Consider the following 12,017-nt stretch of genomic DNA (forward strand, 5'->3'; position numbering starts at 1 on the left):
CTCCAGCATCTCTTTCTAGGCTGTCTCCTCCTCCTGCTCTTGCTTTTCTGCTTCTTGCCTCTTCCCTGCCCTTGGCACAGCAAGTTCTGATCTTTCACACACTTCGTCTCTCAACCTTCACTTCTTCCTTGGACTCCTCCAGGCCCGTGTTGTCTGCTTCTGTGAGCCCTGCCTGACCCCTGGAGAGTGCCTGCCTTTCATAATCGCTCTGGCTACTGTCTTCCAGGTCACCCAGACCCCAGGCTACATACGTGAATGGCAGCCTCCAAGCAGCTCAACACATCAAGCAGGAAGCCCTACCTGACTACCAGGCCATGGCCAGTGCCCACACGCCCCTGCCCACCCACTGCCGGGCCCCATCTTCCACAAACCTGCAGCCAGAGTTGGACTTCTCGGGCCGAGGCCTCGCTAATCCTGCACCTTCCTGCTACCTTCTGGGCAATGAACCTGTCTCGGGCCTGGGTCCCCAACCTGAGGCCCACCTCCCTGAGGGCAGCCTGAAACGCTGCTGCCTCCTGGGCCTGCCCCCCACCTCTTCAGCCTCTTCCTCTCCTTGTGCCTCCTCTGACATCAATCCTGCCATCCACTCTTCCCAGACAGCTCTAGTTAGCTGTGTAAATGGACTCCGAAGCCCACCTTTGCCAGGAGAGCTGGGGGGACCTCCCAAGCGATCACAGCCGGGGCCTGGGCCTGCATCCAGTGATGTCCACGAGGGCAGCTTGCAGCTCGAAGCATGCCGGAAGTCAGGCTTCCTGAAGCAGGAGCCCCTGGACGAGTTCTCGGAGCTCTTTGCTCCTCACCAGCAGGGTTTACCACCCCCCTACCCACTGCCTCAGTTGCCAGCCGGCCCCGGCCTTGGAGGCCTCGGGCTCGGCCTGGCGGGCAGGATGGTGGCCGGGCAGCAGGCATGCCGCTGGGTGGACTGTTGCGCAGCCTACGAGCAGCAGGAGGAGCTGGTGCGGCACATCGAGAAGAGCCACATCGACCAGCGCAAAGGCGAAGACTTCACCTGCTTCTGGGCCGGCTGCGTGCGCCGCTACAAGCCCTTCAACGCCCGCTACAAGCTGCTCATCCATATGAGGGTACACTCGGGCGAGAAGCCCAACAAGTGCATGGTGAGTCCAGGGGCTACCAAGCCCTCTCAGTGCCCCCCACAGAGCTGCACTACCCACTGCACTAGAAAGACCCCCTTTGGGAATAAGACCAGGCTCCCACAAAGTCTGGGGTTGGGGGTGCGGCCGATGAGTAAGACCGTCTGGGTTCCTGTCACTGGGAACCTTGACAGGATTGCCTTGTCCCTGCCGGGGGTCCTGGTCCCCACACTGAAGCATTAGATGGTGTTAGATGTAGTCTAGCAAGCCACACAGCCTGGTGCCACGTGACCTCTGAACCTAAAGCAAGCCTGGCCAGGCTTATCTTTTCCATGTCATCCGAGGGTGGCAGATGGTGAGTGAAGTGTGTCCTCCTCCAGCCCTGGCCTTTACCCAGTGTACCTCGACAGCCCTGGCTTCTGTAGAGAGGTCCTGGACCTCTAGGACAGGCTTGGAGCTGAGGTCTGGCTCTGCACGACACCAGCAATGCTCCGGCTGGGGTTGAGACAAAGGTCCAGGGAGAAAGAAGCATGTGTGTCCCTGAGCATTCATGCAGATACACACGAATTAGAAGCAGGCACCCTGCCTGGCCCTTCTGGCTGGTCATGTCCACATCCTGTGCTTGCTAGAGTGGAAAGCCTTATCAGAGTCTAGGAGAGAGATCTTAGGCCCCGTACCCATCCTCTGCCCTCCAGACGCAGCAGCCTGAGATGGAGGGCTGGAGCCCAAGGCTGCTATACAACACCAATGGTACACAGCACCCGGGCCATGCACGTCTCTCCTTGCTCACTGCCAGACAGTAGTGTTTCCAGCCTGTAGTTCTGTCCTGCTCGGCACTGAAGGTGTGTGTCACTTGTGGTCTTAGAAGGGCTCAAGGTCCCTGGTCAGAGCACAAGGTGACATTCGTGGGCCATCAGATAGGAGTTAGTCACTGTGGTGTAAAGTCATTTTCTTGGGGCCACACTTGTCCCCAGGGCTTACCTGCTTGTGACACTGAGCTGGATGTAGACTGAGTGTGTTCTCCAGTCTTGAAGGATAGGGAGTCTATCAGTCCATAGATAGGCTAAAGGTGGACAGCCCTTGAGAGGAGGAGGGTAGAGACTGGGCTTGTGAACTGTCGTGTGGCACAGAGGTATGGGGAAAGGGCTCCAAGCTGATGGAGAATTTTACTTGGACATTTCGGGGCAGAGAGTATGTGGGCAGGAGGGCTGGTGGCTAGGCTTGTCTCTGAAGATGCCACATCTATGTGGGGTCTTAAGACACATGACTTAATGAAAATTAATGAAAGACGTGCCTCATCTCCAGGATGGGAAAGATCAGCAAGTCCATAGGTCAGGGCTGCTAGCAACAGCCTGTCCCCTCTCGAGATGCTGAGCCACAGTTGTCAATCACAATTTCCTCCTGTTGGGAACCCAGGGTACCTGTGTAGACCCAGGAAGTAAACTAAGTGGCCAGCAGCCTTCTCATGCTGGGGCCTTCTGTGCAGAATCCCAGCATCCACGGGTGCCCTGTGAGATAACTTGATCCCCAGCTGGGGGGCGCTGGGTGCTCAGAACAGCCTTGGGTCTCTCCTGGTCAAGGGTCTCACCTGATTCCATCCTCTACAGGACACTGGGGACCTAGGTTTGCTTCTGTCACAGTCAGGGATGTGTCCTCAGGCCATCAGGGACCAGGCTGTGACAGCCCTAGATGGAGTTTGAAGAGGCCCAGGGAGAGGAGCCCAGAGGGCTTCCTGGGGGTGGTGTTGATGCCTCCTGGGGATTGCATTTAGTCTTTATCAGGTCATGATGAAACCCAAGGCTTTCACATGTGGAAAAACAAGGGTCAGAGGTCAGATGAGTCTGGCCAGCTTCCCACACTCTTGACTTTACCCCCTGCGGGTTAGAAGCGCAATGGTGACAATTAGGCAAGCAGCTGCTGAACGCCAACTTCGCAGGCATGTTCTAAGTGGCAGCTCCATGTCGTCCTCATCAGCTCTGTGAATAGATACTGTACACCTCCATTTTACAGATGAGAAAAATGGAGGATCAGAGAGGTTACACAATTGGTTCCAGGTCACACCACTAGTCAGAGAAAATAATAGAAACAAGATAACAGAGGCTAAGAATCAGAGTAGTAGTGATGATAAAGATAAGTTGTCCAAAATTATAACACCAGTAACCACCAGAGGGGTATCGAACCCACATCCCTATCTGTTGCAGTGCCCTTGTTAATATAGCTGCTTTTCTGGGGCCCTGGGTGCAGCCATCTGCAGTGGGAACTTCATTGGAGCCCCACCCATGGTGGTGGAGTCGGTAACCAGGGCAATGGGCAGACCCCGGCCCACCCCCAGGTGAATAACAGCTCCCATCCCTGTAAAATTATTAATTTCTCATGACAGGCCTGTGCTACTATGTCTGTAATAGACAAAGGAATCTTGGACCTGAGGCCTCTGGAGGACAGGAAATAGATGGGACGCTTTGATTGAGGAGTAAATGGCCCACTAAAATAGCAGTTAATCCTTTTATTATCTTCCCAGCAGCATTTCCACAGCTTTCATGAGGTAAGCTCCCCTTACCCCATCTAACTGCAACACCCCCGTGCTGGCAGCTGGTTTAAATTTAGCCTGTGAAGCCTCTGCTTGATCGGGTACCAGGCAGCCTGGGTGTGGAGAGAGGAGCCTGCTCCCCAGTTCTGCTCCTTAGTCCTGAACCCTGCTGGCCTCCAGGTAACCCCGCCCTTGCCTGGCCCTGCCCGGCCAGCCCTGCCCTGTTTAGTAAAGAAGCCTGAGGAAGCTTCTAGATCTCCCTGCAATATCCTGTTATGGTTCCTGTTGCTCCTGGTGTTTTTCAGTCTTATTAAATCCGGGGCTTCATCTGCATTACCATAACAAGCCTATGTCCAACCCAAATACTGATGCGGCGCCTTGAAGACATGGTCTTTGGAAAGATTAGTCCCGGCTTTTTTCGGTTGGTTCCACCAGACAGTCAGAATCCTCATTGTCTGAGCTGCAGAAGCCTGCAGCCGTGAGGCAGAGATGGAAATGGTGGCTTATCAGAGAAGCCCTGCCCTGTTGTGGACTCTGTGAAATGACAGTGAAGCCAGAAAGATCCCTTGCTGTGGTGAGGAATTTTAACAGCGCTCTTCCCCTGCGTGGAGAGCGTGAGCAGAGCAGCAGAGCCCATCAGAGTCCTGCATGCCTGTCTTCCAACTTGACGCTGCCCTTTGCCAGCTCTGTGACCTCGGGCAGGTGACTTACCCTCTCTCAGCCGTGGGACGCTAATTTATAAAACAAGGCAATAGCAGTATTTAACTTCCAGGGCTGCTGTTAACAGGACTGAAACAGATGGTTCAGGGAGAGCTCATAGTTACTCCCCTTCCTCTCTATTCTACTCTCTGCATTGATGTCTCTGGCAATGGGTACAGTGGTCCTTGTGGGTTAGGACAGAAACGCTTGGGGTTTCTTATGGAAGGAAAGAAACCAAGAGTCAAGGGAGCCATCCGTGGAGCCTGGTCTGGAGGTTGCTGAGCTCTGCAGCCTCCACTGCCCGCGAGGCAGGCAGAGCAGCTTCAGGTACCTCGTGGGACGGCTCTGTAGCCACCTGCGTTTTCTAGGGAGCTCTGTTGCGTCTTTTCTTGGTGCTGCTCTGAACCAGGCAGAATCTGCACGGGTGTCTCTTTTTCTGTGCTGGTAAGCAGCTGAGATCTAAACTGTTCCCCATCCTGCCCAGCCCTGGCCAGCCGTAGCCTTCTGCCGTCCACACCTCTCCTGTCTGACTGTCCAGGTGCCGTTGAATGGTGATCTGGGCACAGCTCAGCATTACCGACAGCCAGAATGAGCCAAGGAAGGCAAAAGTCAGTCCCTGAGGGCTCCCAGGAGGCCCCACCACTCCCTGGGACCAGAGTTACACTCATGCCTAATCCTAGACTCCTCCCCTCAGCGATACCCGCCTCCAAACAGAGCCCTGGTGTTGGGGGAGGGAAGGCAGAGAAGGGGGTTGTATACTGAGAGTCTCGTTCTGTTGCAAGGACAGTGCGAGCCTCAGCTTAGAACAAAGCTGGGCAAACTACGAGGCCCAGAGGGGCTGGTGAGCTTCCAGGGGTCACGGTCTGTCGAGGGCTGAGACCCACAGAGCTGAGAAGAGAGGCGGCTTTTGAAGTCTGGTATCCTGTTAACATGGGAGGTCAAGGGGAACCGGGTACCGGTACCTACAGAGACTGGCTACAGCCAGCTCTCTCTGCCACCTAGCCCAGCTGCACCCCACCCATGACCTTTGCTTAGCCTCTTCCTTCAGCAGCACTGTCCAGTCCCAGCAGATAGTATCCCTGAGCAGCTGCCCTGCTCCTGGCTCTTGAGCCCAGCCCTGCGAGGTTGGGCATATTTGGAGGCTAACACTCCAACTTACCACACCATCTGAGCCTCATCCCAGGGACTCCTTAGGGCCCAGGAATGTCTTGATGGGCAAGTCTGCCAGCCCTGCCCCATGTGTGCAGACAGGTTATAGGGGAGGCAGAACCAGAGAGGGTTGTCAGGAGCCTGGTGTTGCACAGCAAATGCAGCAGTGTCAGGCTGATAAGCAAATGCTGGGCAAAGTTTAGGCTGAGAGAGTGACCCTTAGATAAGGAGAGACACTCCCTGACATACTCACCCCTCTGAGCAGAGGCGATCGAGGAAGATATCCTGATGTCAACCTCTGGCTTCCACTTGCAGCCACACAGGCAAGTTCACACACACGGGGGTGGGGGGGCTATCTTTGGAGCATCCAGGGCAAAGAGATCCCATCCCACTGTGACGATGGGAAGGGTATTCTAAGACACAGGGATCAGCATCCCCATTGTACAGGTGGGAGGGCAGTGGGGACAGCAGTGTGGGGCTGGGACACCAGGGGTAGGATTGAAGGTAGATCTCAGCCTGACTCCAGACATGTCCTAACCGTAGCTCCAAACCACCTCTCAGGTCGGGAGTCAAGTCAATCCAGACTTGAAATGTATTCTGTAAACTTTCAGGGCCTTGCCTGAATCCTGGGTCGCAGAAGGGAATCAGCTGTAGCCTGAGCTCGGGAGTCCTCTACAGGATAGGGAAACAGGCCACTAAGTCACCCATAGAGCCTCTTGGCTGTGATTTGGTGGGTTCTCTGTTCTGTCTGGGGGGTGGGATTCCTGGCCAGGTTTGAAGGCTCCATAATGGAGTGTGCTTTGACATTTCTGTCCGGGGAACTCCGCAGCAAGAAGTCCGGAGGAGCCACCCTGCTCGTCAGCTCAGGTCACCTGCCCTGCTGTGAAAATAGGGCCTGAGTGTCACCCCATTCCAGGGTTGGGAAGTGCCGGAGTAGGGAAACAGCTTTGTGCAAAGACAACTTATAAGTCGCCCTCCAGAGGTGCCAGCCTCTCTGGGTCATGTCAGCTCCTCGTGTACCTCATTAGGAGACGGTGAGAGCCAAAGCCAAAGAGAGGTGTCAGGGCTCATGTCACCCTGAGAGTTCCAGCAGTTGTGCTGCCTGCCGCCTCCCCTCCCTCAAGGTTTTCTCTCTTCCTGGGCTACCACAGGTTTGCATTCTTCCAGTTCCTCCAGTCCTGTAAGCCTTGGCTTCTGGTTTTGGTGTTGGCAATGCCTTTCCTTCCTTGGCAGACTCCTTGTCCTTCACATCCCAGGGCAATTCTTCTAGCCTGCCTCCTTCCTTCAGCCACGCCTCATTCTCTAAGCCACACCCCTTCCCTAAGCCACGCTTCCTTCCCTAAGCCCCTCCTCCTTCCCTAAGCCACACCTCCTTCCCTAAGCCCCGCCTCCTTCCCTAAGCCCCCTGTTCTCCTTGGCACTTTTTGTGTGACCAGTTGTCTCAGAGACAGTATTACTTTTCACGGTGCCGTGACAAAACAGCTGACAAAAATCGTCTGAAGAGGGGAGTTTCCAGGTGGAAAATATCTCCAGTCCATCCTGGCAGGGAAGACATGGTGGCAGGATTGAGATGCAGTTGTTACTCAGGAAACAGAGAGATGAATGCTGGTACCCACTTTGCTCACACGTTTCATTCAGTCTAAGGCTCCAGCCCATGAAATGGTGCTGCTCCCATTCAAGGTGGACCTTCCTACCTCATTACATCCCTCGAGGTGTGTTTCCATGGTGATTCTAAATCCAATCAGGTTGATAGTGAAGGTTAATCCCCATAGAGCCTATGGCTTAGTCTTGGTGGCAGAGAAGCAAAGTCTACTTGCTGGGTCATGGGCCTTTCTGCCCTAGGGCTGGGCCAGGTCGTCTAGAACAGCTCCCTGTGAAGTCATGACCGTGAGAAGACCCTCATGTTGTCTCATCTACCCCCTTGGCAGTCACCTGGAGCTTTTCTGCAGGGAAGCCTGTAGCCGGACGTTGCCACCAGCACGGGACTGGAGCAAGCCTGACTAAACCCCTCAGTCCACATTGTCTTAGCTGTGACCAGAGGTGACGGGACTGTTGTGTGGCTTTGAGCAGCAGCCCATGTGATGCCCTGACAGATGGCTCTGACCATCTGACTGCCTTGGACAGTTCGTCTTCTGAGTGGGGTGGGGGTCCCCAGATGAGTAGGAGAGGCTGTCGTTCAAAGGATTCTGCCGTGGGCTGCCTTTGTTAGGCTCTGTGTGCTGCCCTCTGCACCTGCTCCTCTACAGAGCACCCTAGGCCTGCCTGCCACCAGGTCCAACCCTTCCAGAGCTACCCAGAACCCATGTCAAAGGATGAGACCCTCTCATAATCCCAGCACTCTGGAGGTGGAGACAGATGATTCCTGGGCAAACTGTTAGCTAGACTAGCTGAATCGGCAGGCTCTGTTTAGCAGGAGACCCTGTTTCAGTAAATAAAGTGGGGTGTGATGGAGGAAGACACTGACTTCAACCCCTCTGGCCTCCGTACACAGATGCATATGCACACGCGCGCGCGCGCACACACACACACACACACACACACGCACGCACGCGCACACGCTAAACCCTGAACTGGGGCTAGTGAACCATCCTGGGCAATGGGTAATGCCCATGTTGCCCCAGGTTCAGATCTGTGCTCTGCCCTTTGGCCAGCTGAGAGCCTGCCAGTCACACAGTCTCTCCGAGCCTTGATGAAAGGCCTGTGATGGCGGCGAAGTGGACTGTGAGTGTGGAGAGGTGCTGTGTCCTCTGCTCTGAGGAGCTAGGACACAGCATCCCTGGTGCTTCCTCTGAAACCCTCATACTGTTCACGTTGACGAGAGTCCCTGGGAGCAGCAGACTCGAGACCAGCCAATTGCTGTGAGCTCAGCGCTGCTCTGTGGAATATGAAAAACATTAAGGATAAAAAAAACAAACAAAAAACACAACCTTCTGAATCAAATTTAAAATAACAAAAGAAAAACAGCTTTTGAATTTAATGTAAACGGAATTGAAATGATTCCCTTGTTGGAATGAAGAGAGTCAGATAAAATCAGCAGCAACTCTGAGAAAGTGTCCAGACTGCCTTTTCCAAGGGGCTGTCATGGAGATGGCAAACTCCACAGTGAAACATTAAGTGATCCTGTCTCTGGTGTGTGGCAGATGCCTGGCCAAAGCTGGCAGTGGCCTCACAGGGACGGTACAGGGCAGACGTAACCAGTGCACTGCCTTGCCAACTAGGAGCTGGGGCCTTGGATTGCCCCAGACACAAGGTACCCCAAAGAAGGGATGGCTCCCCTGAAAAGACCTTTGGGCTGCTCTGTACCGTCTCCTCCCTTCCCTAGTCTTCCAGCACAGTTTACTGACACTCTGAACCAGGTTTAACCAGAGCAGTAAGGGGGACGGGATGGGGTAGGGTAGGATGGGATGCAGGATGGCCTGGGATGCTGGGATGCAGGATGGGATGGGATGCAGAATGAGATGGGATGATGGGGTGGGACGGGATGCACGATGGGCTAGGATGGGATGATGGGATAAGATGAGATGCAGGATGGGATAAGATTCAGGATAGGCTGGGATGCAGGACGGGCTGGCAACAGAGACAGAAGTCTTTCCCAGGGCATCACAATAGCTGGGCTCTGATGAGCTGATAGGAACTTCTCAGGTACAGACATAGAGAAAAGGCATTACAGGGAGAGGAATGCTAATCCCCACTGTTGGTGGGTGTGTAGGAGTGCCTCCTTGAATCTAGACGGAGTTACATGCATAATGACTGGGAGCAAAATGGAGATTGTATTTGGACCTCAGTAGTCCTCAGGATCTAGTAAGCAGTTTGCACTCTACCCCAAGGGCAGTGGAGAGTCCCAGAAAGGTCCTACGCAGGAGAGTGGCACGGTCAAGAATCGACAGTGGTGTAGGCTCTAGGGAAAATATGACAGAGACAGACACCAAGGCCTTTGAAGGGGAATGGTCCTAATCCAGAGCCCTTCATCCCAAGATCCTTCAGAGCAGCCTGGCTGGGACTGTGCCCTAGAGGCAGGCTTGGCTGTCAGCCAACACTGGGCATCCCTTGGCTGGACCCAGTTGGCTCAGCATCTGCACGCAATTGGGCACCAGAGCCCAGTCCCCATTAGAGATGATGCCCAGCACATCTACCAGTGGGAAATGGTAGAGACATTTCCCATCATGTGACCGGGCAAAGTTTGCACAACTTCTCTTTGTTTTCCATCGGCCCCCACAATAAATCTTCCTCCACTGCCAGGACTGGGGCCACAGAGGTCTGTGAGTGATTAGGGCACAGCTCCACCCCCTTGCCTTGCATTCCTCCGGCACGGGTAGTGTTGGATGGATCAGAGGCTATGTGGTCTTACACGGGTCTGCTAACGGAGCTGTCGGGAGTCAGTCTCCTCTTGCCACTCTCTGACCATGGCAGTCTCCCTGATGGACTGGCTGTGTCAGAGACAAAAACCCCAAGGAGTAGGGCCACTGCCAGGGGATGGGACAGTTGGACCGGAGGATCCAGGGTGAGACCTGAGTGATGCTATTCAGTGGGAATCCCCTGCCAGCCCTTGCTCTACAGAATCCATAAGGCACCCAAGCCTGAAAGTGACATTTGTACCTTGCCTGGCAGGGTTTTTGTGCTTGGGAAATGTGCTGGATATGGGTAGATTCCCTTCACAATGGGAGCACTGAAGTCGACAACGTCACAGTCCTGGCCCAGTTTCAGTTCCCCATCTTCTTGACCTATGTCTTCCCTTCCCAGCATCTGCTGAACTTTGAACTTCGTGTTTGGTGATCCATTTGGTCTACAGTGTCATTTCTGACTGGGCTTTGTTGCCAGGAAACACAAGTGATTAGAACTCAAGTTTGGCTCTAAGGAGAAAGATGAGTCCCCTGTGTCCCCTGTACTTTCTGATGCTCTATACCTCCGTCCTGTCTGCTCCCAACCATCTCCGCTCAGGCATCCAGAATGAAGGGAGGGATTCATCCAGACCACAGGTCCTGCTGCCTGGGTTTGTTACTTTGCTATTTGCGGATTTGGAAACTGAAACCCGAGGAAAGGATTTGGCTCCCTGAAGGTCACATAGCCAAGAACCATTGGTCGGCATCCATGCTTCCTGCCCCATCACGCCTACTAGACAGGGCTGTCCTCTGCTGGATGCCTGCTGTGTGCTGGGCTCCATGCTCATCTAGTGGTCCTTCCACCCACCACATTACCCCAGTAGCCGATCTGAGGGTCCAGGACATCTAGAGATGGCCTGCAGCGTTCAAGGCAGGAATGATTACCTGTGTTCAGTGGAATCACTTTCGTCCTGGTAATCTGGTGCTCAGGACACCTCCTGGCTGCTGCCAGGGAGACCTTTTCAGCAGGGGGTTTATGCCTCACCCTGCTGATGTACACTGGAGCAGTGCGGTGACTGGTGGCCGTGGGTGTCAGGCCCAGGGGGAGCCAGGTGGGCACAGATTCCCACATGAGCGCACACAGAAGTGAGCGCTGCTTCCACTGTGGGCTCAAGCCCTTTCTTCATTAACTCAGAGCTCCCTAACTGGTGGGGCCTCGATGTCTCTGTGTGTGACAGGAATTTGGTTAGATGAAGTTTATAGCTATTGTGCCCAGAGTCATCCATCTTGAGGCAGCGCAGCACAGGGGAACAGAGCCCATTCCCTCCCCCACTTCCTCAGACTGACTTCTGTGGCTGGAGTTAGTAACTCTACCCCTCAAGAGCCTCATTTTTCATTTGTAAAGTGGAAGACACGGACTCCAGCATCCCTACATCTTCTGGAAGTCTCCAGAGGCCCGTAGTTACATCCCCACAGTCCTGGAATAACCAGCAGGGTAAAGGGGTCAACAATGAAGGGAGGGCCAGGTGGGGTCCTCCTGGACCCTGACCCTAGTTCCCTTCCAGCCACGCTGGCCTCCTGACTACTTCTCAAACATGCCAAGCTCATTAGAACCACATGCTCTCTGCGTAGCTGTTCTCTCTACCCAGATGCTCCTACTCTAGTCTGACCTCTGTATTCAAACCCTTGCTCCTATGTCACCTCTTCCAGGAGGCCTTCCCTGACCTCCTACCATGCAGCCATGATGCCTAGTTGGATTTTGTTTCTTGCTCTGTGTTCCTTGCTGTCACCAGTCACTGGCTCACAGTATGTCACCCTCGGGTATTTGCTAAACAAATGTCACCAAATAAAGGGGGAAGAGAGGTCCAGAGAGGTTGAGGGGAGATCTCTGCAAGGGCCTGTTAGAAGACTTATAAGTAGGGTATTTGCACCATGTGTGTAAGGGACTTAGCAGTGCCAGGGGAGGCCGAGTTGAACCATCCAGGGAGCCCAACATCTGGAACATGAGCACTTAGTCACGTTGTTCCTTCCTTGCTCCATCTGCAGTACTGGTCCCAGATTCCTGCAGCATCAAACACCAAGAAGGTACCATCCCCTTTACCAGAGTCAGGTCCTACACAGTGGGTGATGTCAGTGCTCAGTCAGGGTCAGGTTCTACACAGTGGATGATGTCAGTGCTCAGCCACAGTCAGGTCCTACACAGTGGATGATGTCAGTGCTCAGTCACAGAGT

General features: G+C 54.2%; 1 protein-coding gene across 1 annotated transcript in view; it reads left to right on the top strand.

Moving 5' to 3' along the window:
- LOC101984294 (zinc finger protein GLIS1) overlaps nt 1-12,017 on the top strand; it is a 72,943-nt gene that overhangs the window by 4,788 nt on the left and 56,138 nt on the right. The window contains exon 2 of the mRNA XM_026781826.1: nt 227-1,115. Within this exon, the coding sequence (XP_026637627.1) occupies nt 315-1,115 (801 nt within the window). The 5' untranslated portion in view covers nt 227-314. The remainder of the gene's footprint in view (nt 1-226; nt 1,116-12,017) is intronic.

The sequence above is a fragment of the Microtus ochrogaster genome, chromosome 10 (genome assembly GCF_000317375.1).
Source record: "Microtus ochrogaster isolate Prairie Vole_2 chromosome 10, MicOch1.0, whole genome shotgun sequence".
Classification (NCBI taxonomy): Eukaryota; Metazoa; Chordata; class Mammalia; order Rodentia; family Cricetidae; genus Microtus; species Microtus ochrogaster.